General features: G+C 43.3%; 2 protein-coding genes across 4 annotated transcripts in view; both read left to right on the top strand.

Annotated features, from left to right (window-relative positions):
• Positions 1-6,526: 6,526 nt before the first annotated feature.
• Positions 6,527-7,943, top strand: LOC311329178 (ribonuclease H2 subunit A-like). Its single transcript, XM_084463053.1, has 4 exons — positions 6,527-6,736; positions 6,950-7,098; positions 7,190-7,261; positions 7,706-7,943. The coding sequence occupies exons 2-4, from the start codon at positions 6,975-6,977 to the stop codon at positions 7,744-7,746; spliced, it is 237 nt and encodes a 78-aa protein (XP_084319179.1). The 5' UTR covers positions 6,527-6,736; positions 6,950-6,974; the 3' UTR covers positions 7,747-7,943.
• A 473-nt stretch (positions 7,944-8,416) lies between these two features.
• The window catches only part of epoa (erythropoietin a), a 16,077-nt gene continuing 5,229 nt past the window's right edge, over positions 8,417-19,264 (top strand). The window contains exons 1-2 of one of the 3 annotated variants that reach the window (XM_084463055.1): positions 8,417-9,507; positions 9,760-9,885. In XM_084463055.1, coding sequence (XP_084319181.1) covers positions 9,816-9,885 — 70 coding nt within the window. In that variant the 5' untranslated portion in view covers positions 8,417-9,507; positions 9,760-9,815. Of the gene's footprint in view, positions 9,508-9,756; positions 9,886-10,901; positions 11,078-19,264 lie in introns of those variants that run through there. The other 2 variants (XM_084463054.1, XM_084463056.1) reach the window with 2 other exon arrangements.

The following is a 19,264-nucleotide window of genomic DNA, read 5'->3' as shown; positions in this document are numbered from 1 at the left end:
CTAGCTACTGTACATCCCAACTATGCTACTATCAAACCTATGTGCTAGCTACATTCCAACTATGCTACTATCAAACCAACGTGCTAGCTACTGTACATCCCAACTATGCTACTATCAAACCTATGTGCTAGCTACATCCCAACTATGCTACTATCAAATCAATGTGCTAGCTACTGTACATCCCAACTATGCTATCAAACCTATGTGCTAGCTACTGTACATCCCAACTATGCTATCAAACCAGTATGCTAGCTACTGTACATCCCAACTATGCTACTATCAAACCAATGTGCTAGCTACTGTACATCCCAACTATGCTACTATCAAACCAATGTGCTAGCTACTGTACATCCCAACTATGCTACTATCAAACCAATGTGCTAGCTACTGTACATCCCAACTATGCTACTATCAAACCAATGTGCTAGCTACTGTACATCCCAACTATGCTACTGTCAAACCAATGTGCTAGCTACTGTACATCCCAACTATGCTACTATCAAACCAATGTGCTAGCTACTGTCCATCCCAACGATGCTACTATCAAACCAACGTGCTAGCTACTGTACATCCCAACTATGCTACTATCAAACCTATGTGCTAGCTACATCCCAACTATGCTACTATCAAACCAACGTGCTAGCTACTGTACATCCCAACTATGCTACTATCAAATCAATGTGCTAGCTACTGTACATCCCAACTATGCTATCAAACCTATGTGCCAGCTACTGTACATCCCAACTATGCTATCAAACCAATGTGCTAGCTACTGTACATCCCAACTATGCTACTATCAAACCTATGTGCTAGCTACTGTACATCCCAACTATGCTATCAAACCTATGTGCTAGCTACTGTACATCCCAACTATGCTACTATCAAACCAATGTGCTAGCTACTGTACATCCCAACTATTCTATCAAACCTATGTGCTAGCTACTGTACATCCCAACTATGCTATCAAACCTATGTGCTAGCTACATCCCAACTATGCTACTATCAAACCAACGTGCTAGCTACTGTACATCCCAACTATGCTACTATCAAACCTATGTGCTAGCTACATCCCAACTATGCTACTATCAAATCAATGTGCTAGCTACTGTACATCCCAACTATGCTATCAAACCTATGTGCTAGCTACTGTACATCCCAACTATCCTATCAAACCAGTGTGCTAGCTACTGTACATCCCAACTATGCTACTATCAAACCAATGTGCTAGCTACTGTACATCCCAACTATGCTACTATCAAACCAATGTGCTAGCTACTGTACATCCCAACTATGCTACTATCAAACCAATGTGCTAGCTACTGTACATCCCAACTATGCTACTATCAAACCAATGTGCTAGCTACTGTACATCCCAACTATGCTACTATCAAACCAATGTGCTAGCTACTGTACATCCCAACTATGCTACTGTCAAACCAATGTGCTAGCTACTGTACATCCCAACTATGCTACTATCAAAACAATGTGCTAGCTACTGTACATCCCAACTATGCAACTATCACACCTATGTGCTAGCTACATCCCAACTATGCTACTATCAAACCAACGTGCTAGCTACTGTACATCCCAACTATGCTACTATCAAATCAATGTGCTAGCTACTGTACATCCCAACTATGCTATCAAACCTATGTGCCAGCTACTGTACATCCCAACTATGCTATCAAACCAATGTGCTAGCTACTGTACATCCCAACTATGCTACTATCAAACCAATGTGTTAGCTACTGTACATCCCAACTATGCTATCAAACCTATGTGCTAGCTACTGTACATCCCAACTATGCTATCAAACCTATGTGCTAGCTACTGTACATCCCAACTATGCTACTATCAAACCAATGTGCTAGCTACTGTACATCCCAACTATGCTATCAAACCTATGTGCTAGCTACTGTACATCCCAACTATGCTATCAAACCTATGTGCTAGCTACTGTACATCCCAACTATGCTACTATCAAACCAATGTGCTAGCTACTGTACATCCCAACTATGCTACTATCAAAACAATGTGCTAGCTACTGTCCATCCCAACTATGCTACTATCAAACCAACGTGCTAGCTACTGTACATCCCAACTATGCTACTATCAAACCTATGTGCTAGCTACATCCCAACTATGCTACTATCAAACCAACGTGCTAGCTACTGTACATCCCAACTATGCTACTATCAAACCTATGTGCTAGCTACATCCCAACTATGCTACTATCAAATCAATGTGCTAGCTACTGTACATCCCAACTATGCTATCAAACCTATGTGCCAGCTACTGTACATCCCAACTATGCTACTATCAAACCAATATGCTAGCTACTGTACATCCCAACTATGCTACTATCAAACCAATGTGCTAGCTACTGTACATCCCAACTATGCTACTATCAAACCAATGTGCTAGCTACTGTACATCCCAACTATGCTATCAAACCTATGTGCTAGCTACTGTACATCCCAACTATGCTATCAAACCTATGTGCTAGCTACTGTACATCCCAACTATGCTACTATCAAACCAATGTGCTAGCTACTGTACATCCCAACTATGCTACTATCAAACCAATGTGCTAGCTACTGTCCATCCCAACTATGCTACTATCAAACCAACGTGCTAGCTACTGTACATCCCAACTATGCTACTATCAAACCAATGTGTTAGCTACTGTACATCCCAACTATGCTATCAAACCAATGTGCTAGCTACTGTACATCCCAACTATGCTACTATCAAACCAATGTGTTAGCTACTGTACATCCCAACTATGCTATCAAACCTATGTGCTAGCTACTGTACATCCCAACTATGCTATCAAACCTATGTGCTAGCTACTGTACATCCCAACTATGCTACTATCAAACCAATGTGCTAGCTACTGTACATCCCAACTATGCTATCAAACCTATGTGCTAGCTACTGTACATCCCAACTATGCTATCAAACCTATGTGCTAGCTACTGTACATCCCAACTATGCTACTATCAAACCAATGTGCTAGCTACTGTACATCCCAACTATGCTACTATCAAAACAATGTGCTAGCTACTGTCCATCCCAACTATGCTACTATCAAACCAACGTGCTAGCTACTGTACATCCCAACTATGCTACTATCAAACCTATGTGCTAGCTACATCCCAACTATGCTACTATCAAACCAACGTGCTAGCTACTGTACATCCCAACTATGCTACTATCAAACCTATGTGCTAGCTACATCCCAACTATGCTACTATCAAATCAATGTGCTAGCTACTGTACATCCCAACTATGCTATCAAACCTATGTGCCAGCTACTGTACATCCCAACTATGCTACTATCAAACCAATATGCTAGCTACTGTACATCCCAACTATGCTACTATCAAACCAATGTGCTAGCTACTGTACATCCCAACTATGCTACTATCAAACCAATGTGCTAGCTACTGTACATCCCAACTATGCTATCAAACCTATGTGCTAGCTACTGTACATCCCAACTATGCTATCAAACCTATGTGCTAGCTACTGTACATCCCAACTATGCTACTATCAAACCAATGTGCTAGCTACTGTACATCCCAACTATGCTACTATCAAACCAATGTGCTAGCTACTGTCCATCCCAACTATGCTACTATCAAACCAACGTGCTAGCTACTGTACATCCCAACTATGCTACTATCAAACCTATGTGCTAGCTACATCCCAAACTGTACATCCCAACTATGCTACTATCAAACCTATGTGCTAGCTACATCCCAACTATGCTACTATCAAATCAATGTGCTAGCTACTGTACATCCCAACTATGCTATCAAACCTATGTGCCCGCTACTGTACATCCCAACTATGCTACTATCAAACCAATATGCTAGCTACTGTACATCCCAACTATGCTACTATCAAACCAATGTGCTAGCTACTGTACATCCCAACTATGCTATCAAACCTATGTGTTAGCTACTGTACATCCCAACTATGCTATCAAACCTATGTGCTAGCTACTGTACATCCCAACTATGCTACTATCAAACCAATGTGCTAGCTACTGTACATCCCAACTATGCTATCAAACCTATGTGCTAGCTACTGTACATCCCAACTATGCTATCAAACCAATGTGCTAGCTACTGTACATCCCAACTATGCTACTATCAAACCAATGTGCTAGCTACTGTCCATCCCAACTATGCTACTATCAAACCAACGTGCTAGCTACTGTACATCCCAACTATGCAACTATCAAACCTATGTGCTAGCTACATCCCAACTATGCTACTATCAAATCAATGTGCTAGCTACTGTACATCCCAACTATGCTATCAAACCTATGTGCTAGCTACTGTACATCCCAACTATGCTACTATCAAACCAATGTTCTAGCTACTGTACATCCCAACTATGCTACTATCAAACCAATGTGCTAGCTACTGTCCATCTTAACTGCTACTATCTAACCAATGTGCTAGCTACTGTACATCCCAACTATGCTACTATCAAACCAATGTGCTAGCTACTGTACATCCCAATGGATGTACAGTAGCTAGCACATTGGTTTGATAGTAGCATAGTTGGGATGTACAGTAGCTAGCACATAGGTTTGATAGCATAGTTGGGATGTACAGTAGCTAGCACATTGATTTGATAGTAGCATAGTTGGGATGTAGCTAGCACATAGGTTTGATTGTAGCATAGTTGGGATGTACAGTACCTAGCACATTGGTTTGATAGCATAGTTGGGATGTACAGTAGCTAGCACATTGATTTGATAGTAGCATAGTTGGGATGTAGCTAGCACATAGGTTTGATTGTAGCATAGTTGGGATGTACAGTAGCTAGCACATAGGTTTGATAGTAGCATAGTTGGGATGTACAATAGCTAGCACATTGGTTTGATAGTAGCATAGTTGGGATGTAGCTAGCACATAGGTTTGATAGTAGCATAGTTGGGATGTACAGTAGCTAGCACATAGGTTTGATAGCATAGTTGGGATGTACAGTAGCTAGCACATTGATTTGATAGTAGCATAGTTGGGATGTAGCTAGCACATAGGTTTGATAGTAGCATAGTTGGGATGTAAAGTAGCTAGCATGTTGGTTTGATAGTAGCATAGTTGGGATGTAGCTAGCACATAAAGCTGAGGCCTGTTCACCCTGTTCCTGGCCATCCGCGAGTTCCTTCTGAGGCTTTTCCTGCAAGACAGGTTAAATGATGACAAAACAGTGAGAGGGGATGATATTTTATATATCTTTATATTTTGTGAGATGATATTAGATAGTGTTTCAAGTTACCTCCTGCAAGTTAGAACCGCTTGAAGGAGAGGCCTCACCCATGGATTGGCTATCCATAGGGGCACTTTTTAAAACTGTTGAGACAGAAGTGCAAGAAACACCAGAATTACTTTAACGTCTTCTAATATAAATGGCAAACTTTAGATCAAAAGAAATTCACATTATCCAAAAATCAATCTACTTACTTCCACATGAAGAATTGAATTTACAGGTTGCTGAATAATCGTACAGTAATGGAAAGGTTGTCCGTTGATGTGAAATTAACTCTGAAACAATTTTCAACTCTTATACTCAACTTAGAATTATGACATAATGTGGCCATTGTGATGTCATTCATTATTATGCGCACGGAAATCTGATGGTGCGTGTGCTTGCTGTTGTCATCGTGCATAAACAAAGCCCAGTGGATATTTATTATGAACTTCAGTTAATTCATAATAAGCCATGGCCCCTGTATAAATACACATTTCAACGTAGGCTAGTAGGGTACATAAAGACTGTGCAGTAACATATCTCCTAAATAACGGACTCGTAGGTTATTACCATTTTAGCCTGTAAAATGTGATGCTGCAGCCTACGTTTACGTGCAACTTATGTGGGGAAACGAATGAACAAATATTTCAAAAATAGTGGGCGTGTAGTGGGCTTATCGTAACTACTGCAGCATAGCATTATTGATTAGATCTTTGAAAAGTCATCTTCCGAGTTGCATTCACAAAATGTAATTGGTGCGCTTCTTGTATTACTATTAGAACTACATGTCCCATATTAGAACTACATTTCCCATGAGAGATAGGGCGCCAAATCTGAGCAAGTGTCAACAACCATCCAGAACCCACGGGGTAAAACGGACTCTTCAGCTTTTTATGTCCGCTAGGAATTGTGTTATGCAACACATCAATAGCTAGCTAAGTAAATGGCCACAGCTAAGTGTAACCCGGTAGCCTACATGACGCAAGTAGACTAGTGCATGGCGAGCTGAGCTAGAAGCGTTAAAGATCTAGCCAGCTAACATGGTCGCAGATGTCCTATACCTAACTTTATGTGTTATGGTAGCGATGGGTGGCTATCTTGGAGCTCGTGTGTGTGTGTGTGTGTGTGTGTGTGTGTGTGTGTGTGTGTGTGTGTGTGTGTGTGTGTGTGTGTGTGTGTGTGTGTGTGTGTGTGTGTGTGTGTGTGTGTGTGTGTGTGTGTGAGAGGGAGAGAGAGAGAGTGGTGTGTAATTCTGAGTATGAGGCAGACAGACAATCTTTCAATCATATATCATCCAACTATAGAATTGAGGTGACCGCAATCACCAATTTTGCATAGTCTACATTTCCGCACTCAAATGGCCGACTTGCGACTGCTATTCAGTGTTCGTATATTCTGTTCTTAGCTGAGAACAAATCCCAGATGAGAAAACATTGGTGAATGCCTGAATTTTCTTAGAAACGGCGTAAGTACAGTTTAAGAAGAAATGCTTCTTAAATAACTTCTTAACTTCGTTGGTGAATGAGGCCCAGTGATTGTAGTCATTGTGTGCGTTACGTTAATCTGTCATGAACAAGACTGACCGTGTAACATTTTGCTGCGGTAGCTATGACAGTTGTCACTGACTCAGAAGATGTGTTGTTCTTGTTTGTGTTGTTCTTGTTTGTGTTTACACTAGTGTCTCAGACTTGAAGTTGACAGCCATGGACCTCGGCGAGTATGAAGCAGACAACTCAGTCAGCTGTCGGCTGGCGTCGGCCATACCTGAAGTGTGCAAGACAGAGGACTGTTGTCTGGGCATAGACGAGGCCGGCAGGGTTGGGTTGGGTAAGAACACCTCACCCAGAGAGCCAGTTATTAATCACCCTGCACCCCCTCCCAGTGATGATAGCCTGGCGTTGTTGTGCTGTGATCTTAGGACCCATGGTCTACGGTATCTGCTTCTGTCCCGTCTCCAAGAAGGAGGATTTGAAGGGCCTGAAAGTGGCGGGTGAGTGAATGATGTCTAATGTCTAAGGCTGGGTTAAAAATTAAAATTGATTAATCGATTATTTAATGAATGACTGAATAAATGAAGGAATGAATAGTTCATTCATTCATTCAATGATTCATTCATTTTTGAAATCAGTATCGATACCCAGCTGTAGTATTGATGTGTTGCATAACTTGGCAGTCATGTAATTAAGGTTACAGCTCAAAAAAACAGGTTTTAGTAACACTAACCGAATCGATATTGAATCGAATCGAATTTAATCGTGATAATCGATTCTGAACCTTGTGAATCGTAATCGAATCGATTCTTGAAATTCGAATCGATACCCAGCCCTACTTATGTCTACATTTACGATGAGGACTTATTAGACATGTCTGTTGACGTTTTGTGTGTGTGTGGGTGTGTGTGTGTGTGTGTGTGTGTGTGTGTGTTGTTCTCCAGATTCAAAGACCTTGTCAGGCGGAGAGAGAGAACTTGTTTAGGAAGCTGGACGAGGCTAAAAGCTTTGTTGGTTGGGCTCTACAGATCCTCTCACCCAACACTATATCCAACAGCATGCTCCAGAGGTACACTCACTCACACACACACACTCACTCACACACACACACACACACGCACACGCACACGCAGAGACACACACTCTCTCTCTCACTTTCACTCTCTCTCTCACACACACACACTCACACACACACACACTCTCTCTCTCTCAAATCAAATCAAATAAGCTTTATTGGCATGAATGGTAATAAACCGTTGTTCCCAAAGCAGAATAATAATATACAATTATGTACATATACATACATGTGACATACACATATACACATTCATTACATAAAATATGTTACATTTGTCAATGCAATCCAATGGAGTATTAACCGGAGAGATATGATATATACATTAAAATAATAAAATAAAACTAAATTAAATTAAAATAAGACGTAAGAAATATATATATATATAAATATATATATATATATACATACACATACACATAGCCTACATACACACATAAATACATATATATATATATATACATATATACATACACACATACATGCATATAAACATAGATACAAAATAATATAATCAGATTACTGTATCTGTGACACATTTTGGTTTTCAGAAAATATTCATTACCAATTTATTAATCAATCAGACAGATATTCGACCAGGTATTTTATCAATAACTCTGCCAATATTGGGCACAGACACCTCAAACCACTTCTGAATTATTCTACTAATCAATATCTATCTATGAAACCTTTTGGTTTTCTGACATCTCGATTTCAAAGACAAGAAGCTCACCGAGGGGGTAATTGGTGTCCGTTGGTGTTCTGACATCAAATTTGCTACAAAGTATGAATCCTGTAGGGTTTTATTGATCATTTTATGAAATCCATTGACTTGTATTGACGCGGCCGTTGTAGATGTGTAGATCAATCCGCAGAGGGGATTCAGGAAGCGGAACTACTTACGGTAGCTATTGTTATGTTGCTAGGCTACCTAGTTTGCGTAAGTTTACACACGTATGTGCTGTGACTAAATAGTTCTATGCTAAATATTTTAAAAAGCCTTTCCAGATGAACTAGAATCTTACTTTATGGCAAATTATATGTCAGAACGCCAACTAACACCTCAGTGAGTTTCTTGTCTTTGAAATCGAGAGTTTAACATGTTTTTCAATGATTTTTCAAGGTGCCCATCCGCATCCATTGTATGACTAAAACGGTGGTAGAGCAATTATCAGACTTTCTCAAAAGTGCTAGTTTTGTCAACTTTTTGATCTGTTTATGATCATAAGTCATCATATGACCTCCGATTGGTTTTAGGTTATGAGGTAAAACAGTCAGAATGCTTATAATGCAACAGCAAAATTGCTAATCCACGTTAGCAATATACTGCTAGCTAGCGGACTTTCTCCTTCAATGGACTCACCAGAGAGTCACTCGTTTTCATCCTGTGTAAATTGTATAATTTTTAATTATGTGTCGTCTTTTAGAGCACATCACTGAGCCGGCGGTAAGAATTCACGGTACATTTTACGCTGTAGCCTACCACATACACGCGCCGAATCAATGGGAATCTGAATCTTCTCACGGTTTCAGGTTCCGTCGGTTCAGCCGGCGAACTCCGGCGGGGAACAGCGCTGCGTGACGGCGCCGCGACCGCGGGGACAGCTTGGGACGGACGGACCGAAGCCCAGACCGCCGGCCACATCGCTCCCACAACCTCACTGGACACAGGTGACCGCAGCCCTAGAGTTAGAAGCACATGGGTGTGTATGAGCTGTAAAGGATAGTGATCAGTAAACGATATTCAAACTGAGCATGGTGGAGTTGAATGACATGAGTATGGTACGGTATACGGTGTTACATAGGCCTACAGTAGGTTTAATCGTGGTACCAACCATGACAGTGCTACATGACGATGATGATGACGATGATGATGATGGTGATGAAATACTGAGCTGTCCCTCCCTCTCTTTCCTACAGCAGAGGAGGATGCCGATACCGTGGTTGGTCCTCTTCAGACTCAGCCCAGCTCCAATTGGATGGCGCACCTGTCAGTCATTCAATGCCAGGACTCTACCACCTGTACAATTGACCTTGAGTCGACCTCAGGTGGGTACAGGGTTCAATCATAACCTGAAAATTAAAGTGGATTAGAATATTCATTTATGGGTATTTCTGTAAGTAATCTGAGTCATGCATAAATACTTGAGAAAACTAAACCTAATTTAGAGGTTTTTCTCAATGGTAGACTTGAACTGTATAGATCTTACTGCCTGCAAGAGCTAATTGGTGCAGCTGAGTGAAATTTAAAATGGCAAGTTTTAAGAAATCACCTCCTTGGATTATATTTCCAATATTTCTCCCAATGTATAATCACGTCAGAGCCACCATAACCATGAGCCTGGAAGGCCAAAAGCCTGAAATCACTACACAAACCAAAATAAATGAAATTCATTGATGTAAAACTAAACAGACAACAAGCTAAACATGCCTTGGTCAGTACAGCTTTGTTTTCTCGTCACAGGAAACCGGGTCCGTTTCTACGGACGACAGGTGGCAGTACAGTATAGCGAGAGTCATTGTCATGCTGCTGCAGGAAAGTATTTGAAATTATTTCAAATACTACTCGTCCCTGGGTCTGCTGTGTTCATGGATGTGCTACTCGACACGCAAGACGTGTTGGATCCATGTGCCAGTGAAAAGTGTCGCGCTATAGAGGTGATATGCCTCTAATACACATGCCACCCTGAGCCATATTAGTCCCTAATCTAATCTTAGTTTAAGATGTTCAAGATGATAGAGCTGTTCGAGGCACTGGTCAGTGAACAGCAGCCTTAATCAGCAGTGTTCAACAGATCGAGATAATTCCGATTGGTCAGTTAACGAGGAGTGGATTCGGAGAAAGTCCGACCACAGACATGGGGGGGGGGGGGGGGGGGGAGAGGAGATTTTTATTTACAGACAGCGGATGTGTCCTTTTCAAATTTGTTTTCACTGATCGATGAAAGACGGCAGGCGCTGTTTGGCTGGAGAGCGGTTTGGTGTTATGACATGTTTCGCTATGTCATGCAATAGAGGTAGAGGCAGTGCTGTGTCAGCTTCTCCCTCATTCCCTAACAGCTCACTTAGTTTGAACAGCTGTGAGAGAGGAACCCAGCTCTGCGCACAGTCTGGACAGGACTTATCATCAGGGCTTCGTTGGTTCAGCCCGGGACCGGGTTTAGATGCTGCAATGTTTGGTTTGAGGAAGCTGGAATCGACACCTTTGCATGGATCATTAACGGGCCTACCTGTTATATGGGTATGTGCAGTGTGTTGTTTTGAATTGTGCGTTATCACTGTAGGACCAGAAAGACGCTTCACAGAATCTCCACTTTAATTCTAGTTATTTTAATTCTAGTTATTTTAATTCTAGTTCGTCTTTTGGTGCTCACAGGTCATAGAAACTGAACGATGGAGACGTCGTTCCCCTGGGGGTTTTGTGAACCGCGTCACTCAACCTTCTTGGATCTTAAGTTAGTCTGGGAACGTATGGTGTGAGGTTCGAGTAGAATACCGACTTAATACCTTGCTTATCATCTGTGTAGTGTCTTTAATAGCATTCCAGAACTTGTCCTAACACCAGTGCATGTCTTTATCTAGAAGCTTGTCGTGTTTTTTTTATACATTTCTCAGGTGGTTGAAGAATGGGTCAGCTGTAGGCGACAGTAAGCGTTGAATAAATGCCCAACATGTCAGTGCTGTATATCCTCCCGTAGATGAGGAGCTTCTCCTATAGCATTCGTAGTGTTGTTTATATCTGCCTATGGTATTTGTCTACTCAGGCCTATTAAAATCTGGCTGCTCACAAAGAGAAACCTGGTATTTATAGATGTGTGTGTGTGTGTGTGTGTGTGTGTGTGGGAGGGGGGGGTCTTTTCGTAAAACAATCAGCAGGGGTGGCCTGGGGTCGGCTGGCGGGGGCGGCGGGGGCGTGGCTAGGCCAGGCCGGCCCACAGAGACAGGCCGTGTGCGGAGCCTGCCAAGTTACTGGGGTCATGTTTCCTCCAGTTTCCAGCAGGACCTTGGTCTTTACCTGTGTGTGTGGTGCCAAGGTCCTAGAATATCGGGAGGGGGGGGGGGGGGGGGTGATTTAAGATAATGGGGTCGGAGAGGGTCAGATGGGGATGAGTGCGATATGAGAGAGGGCTGAATGGGGATAGGGTGAGGTGGGGGGGGGGACTGGCGTGGGAGAGTGAGACAAGGGTGAGAGGGTGTGTGAAGGGTGAGAGGGTGTGTGAAGTTACAAATGTATTCACCGCCTACACAGAAAAAAAAAATGATGTCGTAACGACGACATCAAAATCTTTTGTGACGTTATAATTACCCTTGAGAACCAGTCCCACAATCTGTCTCAGACACCCCCCCCCCTCGTTCGTCGGACATATCACAGCTGACCCCGAGCGCCTGTGAGTCCGAAACAATGACTTCCGACCGGCTACTGTCCCGGCTCCTAACTCCTGACCCCCGCTATTCTTTCATGTGGAGCTTCCTGTCTCGTGGCGCGCCAGTGAGCCCGCGGACCGCAGACCGCCAGCAGCTGGCTGGCGTCCCAGAGCGAGAGAGCGGGAGCTAGCGGACTTGCACTGCCGCTGTGTTTACTATGTTATTGATTCCCTGTTCCCGCCAGACTGCTGGCTCCTGGCTGACAGTTTTTTATTTACCTATCAAAGCAGGGGGGAACATCCTCTCATACCCCCCCCCCCCCCCCCCCTCTCTCTCTCTTTTTAATAGTCCCCAATTCAATGACAGTGTCAGCAGCGGAGTCACTTTGACGGGCCGCCGCTGACCCCCACACCCCTCCAGCCCCAGCCCCGACGCATGGCTCGCAGCACGTACCGAGTCGCTCTCCTTTTTGGCTCAGACATAGAAGCAAACAAGAGCAAGGTTTGAACAAACAAAGACACAGCTCATCAGGCTGTGTGTCCTGGCCTAGCCCCCACGCAGGCCCAGGGCTGGGAAAATACACCCTGATCGCCTCCGATGCCTATGCCGTGACTGAAAGGTGTGTGTGTATGTGTGTAGGTGTGTGTGCGCGTGTGTGCAGCATGCATGTGGCTACCCAGCTGGCACACGACCGACCTTCAACTTTGAAATATAGTTGGATTAATGTTCAGTCGTCGTTTCAACCTTGAAACAATATTGAATGCTCAATGGTTGAAAAATGTTGATAAAATACTTAGAAATCAACGTTGAAATTCTGTTGAAGATCTGTACGTTGATGTACAACGTCAACATGATGTCTTCAACCTGCCTTATAGCCCTTAAATGCACAATATGGGTAAAAAGTGGCCCAACAAAGGTTTTGCTTTATATATCTTTGCAATAAATTAATTTTATCGGTCACAAATCCTTATTTTGCGCTTGCACAAAGAATGAGATTTGAATTTCCTTTCGTGGACATCCGAGGATGTCCTATTATGGACACCGTAGTTTCTTTGGAAATGTTGGTGTGGTGCATTGTGTGTAATATTTTCTCGCACTAGCTGGACGTAGCTAGTATCTACTTATATATTATATACTTATATACAAGCTGGGCAATGTGCCAGTCATTCCCTTGTTGTCCAACTTTTGCCGCTACTTGTAGATTGTAAGGTTAATATAATATATTATTGTTTAGCTTGCTAAGTTGGTTTTGCTTTAGAGTTTTAACATAGGCTACATCCTGGGTCGTATTGCGCTGCAGAGGTTGTCTGTTTAGAAAGCTAAAAACTTACCAGCCGGCAGATTGACTGAATGCCTTTTTCTGTAGCATTGCTATATAGAAGTAGGCCATGTCACAAAATGTGTTTGTGTGTGTGCATGCCAGTGCCACAAACACTTATTTTTCACATTATTGTTGGATTGTTGTTGTTACTATTTGCACAGTTGTCAGTGTTGCAACCCCATTCACTGCTGCTGTAGGCCTACATGTGCATCTTGATTCTAATGTAAAATAACATTGTAAAAAGTGCACGCCTTTGTTCTCTGTGGCTACATGATTGAAAAGTAAGAAGTTGAAACAAAGTTGCAGTTTCAACAGTGATGCAAAGTTGACTCAAAGACCTTAATTTACCCATGTTGAGGAGTAAGATGTTGGAACGACGTTGCGATATCAACGTTAATTCACCTTTCAAAACCTAATCCAACGTTGATTCACATGACGTTGAATCACCCGTGAATCAACGTTGAAATGCCAGCTGGGCGGGCACCATTCATCACCTGGCCAATACCATCTCCACGGTGAAGCATGGTGGTGGCAGCATCACGCTGTGGGAGAGATCCTTGATGAAAACCTGCTCCAGAGCACTCTGGAACTCAGACGGGGGCGAAGGTGAAGGTTCACCATCCAACAGGACAACGACCCGAAGCACACGGCCAAGATAACAAAGGAGTGGCTTCGGGACAAGTCTGTGAATGTTCTTGAGTGGTCCAGCCAGAGCCCAGACTTGAACCTGATTGAACATCTCTGAAAATATCTGTGCAGTGACCCTTCCCATCTAACCTGAGAGTTTGAGAGGACCTGCAGAGAAGAATGAAAAAAAATACCTCAAATACAGGTGTGCCAAGCTTATAGCATCACACCCAAGAAGGCTTGAGGCTGTCATCTCTGCCAAAGTACACTTTATTCAGTCTTATTATTTTTAATACATTTACAAAAAAATCCCTCAAAGTTTTTTTCACTTTGTCATTATGGGGTATTGAGTGTAGATTGATGAGAAATAATGAATTTAACCCTTTTTGGAATGAGGCTGTAACAAAATGTGGGAAAGGTGAAGGGGTGTGAATATTTTCCGGATGCACTTGTGGCGTCATGCATTTGGCGTCATGCTGAATAGCTGACGTAGCTCTGTGACGCTCTGGGATCAACCGGTACCGGTTTGGGCCATTTTAAAGGAATCCGCCTCGAGAGTAAAGTATTCTAAGAATGTTGTCCGCAACAGCGCCGCTGGCGGTGAACCCTGGAACTACAACTGAACTTGGCCAGTTCCCTTGAAATGCATATCTTCCTGTAACAAGCATTTTATTTCGGTGATGGAATGGATAGGCCTATGGTTGGTCACTCCATAAGGGCAGTAGTCTCCCTGCTGGGGTCTCCCTACTGGGCTCTATACGAATGTCCTGGGATATTTCTTGACAAAATAAAAAAGCTTTATGGATTTTTTTTTTATTATTGAACATGTGTCCGTTTCAGAACTACATTGTATTATACTACTGTAAATATTCCATTGCCTATATAGGCTAGGCTCCTTGGATAAAGCCCAATGTGGGGCAAAAAAGTTTGCTGATATTCCTCGACGTATCTGATAATCTAATAACAATTGGCATCATAGCTGACTCCAAATAGATCGAATATTTGTATTAAGTTCTGTATATAGTATGATGTATGAGAATCACAAACCATCGTATGACGGATATATTAGGCTATAGCTTAACGCGAGTCCGATACAGTAGGCCTACATTTTACACATAAGTAGTTTAAACGAATTCCAATTCTGATTGAATGTGCAGAATCATCTGTGTCCTGAGAACTTACAAACAGTGACCGTGCAAACCAAAGGATGCGCACGGCTCCCAGACTGTAGGCTAGAATAGGTTTACGACCACCGGAGGAAGACGGGTACCCAGCAAACACGCAACGTCAGGGAGACGTTCAGATCATGTCTTAATAACGTCCGTCGGTCCTGAACCCCGTGTGTTCGTCTGCTGGACCCCTCAATATTCACACGTCTGGCTTGGACCCCTCTAAGACGTCTGTGGACGTGCAGGACGGGTTCAATATCTGAACGTCTAAAAAAAACATTCATTCTGGCTCCTAATTGGATGTCTTTGGACGTCCGAAAAAGACAAAAAAGACATCTAAAAGACGTCTTTTAGACGTGTCTTTGCTCAGTGGGTATAGGCGTCTCAACAATGCTATGAAGTAGCCTATTGACCATGGGTCACTCAACCAATCAATATTGACCATGGGCCACTCAACCAATCAATATTGACCATGGGCCACTCAACCAATCAATATTGACCATGGGCCACTCAACCGATGACGCGCACTGTCCCCCGCGGGCCCACTTCATTCATTTCATGACGTGTCACTCAAATTATATTCCAAGAAGGTGTCGTATAGAAATATAGAAAACAGACGCGTCTTATTTTGCCCCCAACATTTCTGGGTGGCAAAGATGTCACAAACTGTGTGATCGGTTCAGTCAATTGAAGCTACTGGCCACAAGCCAATAATAAGCACGTTCCAAAGGACCATTCATAGAAAATAATGGATGGGAAGTCACTGTGGGATCTTTTAAAGACTGTTTACATTCTGGACCTATTGTTTGAAAACATGAATATGATTTTGATGAAAATAGAAAGAATTCTTCCACATCAGAGGAAGCGGTTGAGATAATCGCCACAGGACAATGCAAAGTTATTTTCATAGTCTTGAATGGAAAAAAATCAAACGGATCAGTTGTAGAAACACCTACCGGATAAGTGCAAACCCAGGAACAATCCATAAAAGAGCATCAGCTGCAATTAATGGACAATAGACGGGCCAATGCGCGCAACGGCGAGGACACCGTGAAGGACTATGCGGAGTCCGTTATGGAGTTACCCAGTGAGTAAAAACAAAAATGCCTTACTACATGTTTCTTCCCTGAACTTTTAGCTCGGCTATTTTCACGGTTCACGCAAAAACAAGTGGAGTTTTATCTCTCCTTCTTCGTCACTGGCGCGTCAAAGCGCGCGTCCTAAATGGGTATTGCGTATTACCCCTGTAGTGTCCAGCGCAGGCAAATACAAGGTTTTGTGCAAAAACGTGATGCAAAGCCAGAGAGACCGTTGCTCCGTTAGACACTGCATCTAGCTCATGGAGACGTGGAGACCTGCCAAAAGTGTGGATTCTTAGGAGTATTTCTCGCGTACGTAGCCTGTTTAGAAGATGTGGCGCCTCCATGCGAATGTTCTTCTTTTCAGGTAGAGGTAAGAGCTGTTTTGTATGGAAACCAAATGCCTCATGTCTTCTATATTTTAAAGTAGACAGTTTGAATGTGGGAGGAAAATCTATATAGCAGTGTTTAGATATTTAAGTCTACACTTTGAAACTTTGCATGTGTGTGTCAGTATAGGCCAACAGTGTCAACAACTAGTCGTTTTATTTTTATTTTTTTAAATGCGAGGTTTAACCCAACTGAACCCCCAAGTGGCTGAGCTCTGCGGTAGGCTACCAGCGCAAGGTTCCCTCTGTGGATAAAAGTGGAGCGGCTCTTGGTTCCACGCTGTTCCAGCCCGGTGGAACCCGTTACGCACGGGGTTCCCGTAAAACTACAGCAAGTGATGAACTTAGTATTGACATAATTTATGAAGAAACGTTAATTCATTGTCTAATAAATATGCATATAAAATATATCAGTGCCACTTATAAATCTACAGCTTGTGTCCAAGGTCATGTGTTATGATAAGTCCTTTCCGTGCGCATTTTGCCACTATCAGCAACTAGATATGGATGATTTCCCAGCAAGTTGATACAGGGAATGACTATGCAGAGAGGAAATGGGTGGTACACTTCACATTTTTGCTGATTCAGAAATGCCTGTGAATTCCTTCAGACTGTGTAGCATGATTTAGCAAAAAAAAGAACGAGGGCTTCCCCATCTGAGCTTTGGGAGACGGACATGTCAGCTAGGCTCTTTATGGAAACCCGCGGGTTTACAGGAAGTGTTATTACAGCACCGCCTGATTGTTCATACAGTAACACTGCGTTTTCCGCTCGGTCACTGTAGTCCCCCTGAGGAAAATGTGACATGTCACTCTCCTTGTGTGTGAAAAGAGCTGATTTCACTACGGCCACACATTTACAGTTGTTCAGATTTTCAGCCCCTTATCACCTCATTAGAGCGTTGTCATCTGTCTGCATGATAGACTTTTAATCTGTCACCTCACACCCTGTTTGGTGTTGGCCAGAGTGCAGTCGGTGTCGGGTAATGTTCTCGAGCCCCCCGGCAAAAATAGCAGCAGAATCTTGACATTTGGTTCCCAACCCTGGCAATGGTCCTATTGCCTTTCATTCTGGTCAGGCTCCTGGACAGCGACAGTCCTGTGATCACGCCCAGCACGCGGCTGGCACACACCCACCCATACACACACACACACACACACACACACAAACACATGTACTGTAGGTCACCCATGCTGGAAGTGAAAGGTCTTTGGGTTATGAGGTCACACTGCCCGGTATGTTAAAGAGAGAGTGAATGGCATGTAGGAGGAGTGTGTGTGTGTGTGTGTGTGTGTGTGTGTGTGTGTGTGTGTGTGTGTGTGTGTGTGTGTGTGTGTGTGTGGAGGGGGGTGTAAAATGCTCTCTTAATATTGACATGATTAGGCGTCTCAGGCCAGCTGTCGTAATCACCAAGACCCAATGAAGTGTGAGGTTATTTGAGTGCAGTGGTCACTACTGACGTTTGGCTCATCATGAATATGCCAGTTTTCTTGATGTATTTTGGTGGAGCTGGACAGAAATGGTAAGAATGGACAGTTACTGTCCACAATAGGGTTTGGGATATTCACCATAGTTTCTTTATTCATATTTAACTGATTAGGGTTGACAGATGACCGATGTCTGTACATTTTCTGTATAGTTGGAAGCCATGAGTTTCTCCCACACATTCACTGGTACATAATTGTACTGGCAAAAATTAAGAGGCTACGATGCGGATGTGGGCGGTGCTGGATGAGATGATCTGAGATGATCTCCATGACCCACATTTACTTGGATGCTAGATTTTATGAGTTTGATCAATCAAATTGTCAGTAACACTAGCAGCACACTATAGATTGTTTGGATATCCAGTAAATATATAGTTCAGTATTTGCTTTACATCTCAGGAGCAAGAGTGAGGAACTAGGTGCAGGTACAACCTTGACCTTTCACCTTGACCCGTGAACCTGGCTGTGTTCTCATCCGAACCGTATCGGTTCCTCGCACCGCTGCGTCATCACCCATCATCACCTGAGGATCTGCAACGGAGGTGAAGGGTCGTCCTGGACACAGAAGAGGCCAGTCCGTACTCGGGTGTCATCGGGATCATCCTACTGTGTCACACAGCCAGCCGGCAGTGAAAGACCGCATTGAGCCTTGTGGGGACGGGGGACGACGAGGCGAGGGTGTCCACATGACATGTTCCCATTTCAGTCATTCTCATTCTCATTCATTCATTCATTCCGCTCTCCCTGTAGCGTCTGTGTCCGATACTCGGATACTCGGATACGTGGGCGGCTGTAGCTCAGTTGGTAGAGCGGGTCGTTCAATGATCGAAGGGTCAGCGGTTCGAATCCCAGCTCCGACTGTCCACATGTCGAAGTGTCCTTGAGCAAGACACCTAACCCCAAATTGCTCCCAATGAGCAGGTTAGCGCCTTGCATGGCAGCTACCGCCATTGGTGTGTGAATGGGTGAATGAGAGGCCATTGTAAAGCGC

The sequence above is a fragment of the Borostomias antarcticus genome, assembly GCF_949987555.1.
Source record: "Borostomias antarcticus genome assembly, contig: scaffold_118, whole genome shotgun sequence".
In the NCBI taxonomy this organism is placed as follows: Eukaryota; Metazoa; Chordata; class Actinopteri; order Stomiiformes; family Stomiidae; genus Borostomias; species Borostomias antarcticus.
This window is presented reverse-complemented; position numbering and strand designations above follow the sequence as displayed.

What these genes read in the sequence shown, in the direction of transcription:
- LOC311329178 (XM_084463053.1), top strand. Translation starts at nt 6,975, where the DNA reads ATGGACCTCGGCGAGTATGAAGCAGACAACTCAGTCAGCTGTCGGCTG. An exon ending in GGCCGGCAGGGTTGGGTTGG is followed by an intron (nt 7,099 to 7,189) that starts GTAAGAACACCT and finishes CTGTGATCTTAG; the next exon opens with GACCCATGGTCTACGGTATC. An exon ending in GAAGGGCCTGAAAGTGGCGG is followed by an intron (nt 7,262 to 7,705) that starts GTGAGTGAATGA and finishes GTTGTTCTCCAG; the next exon opens with ATTCAAAGACCTTGTCAGGC.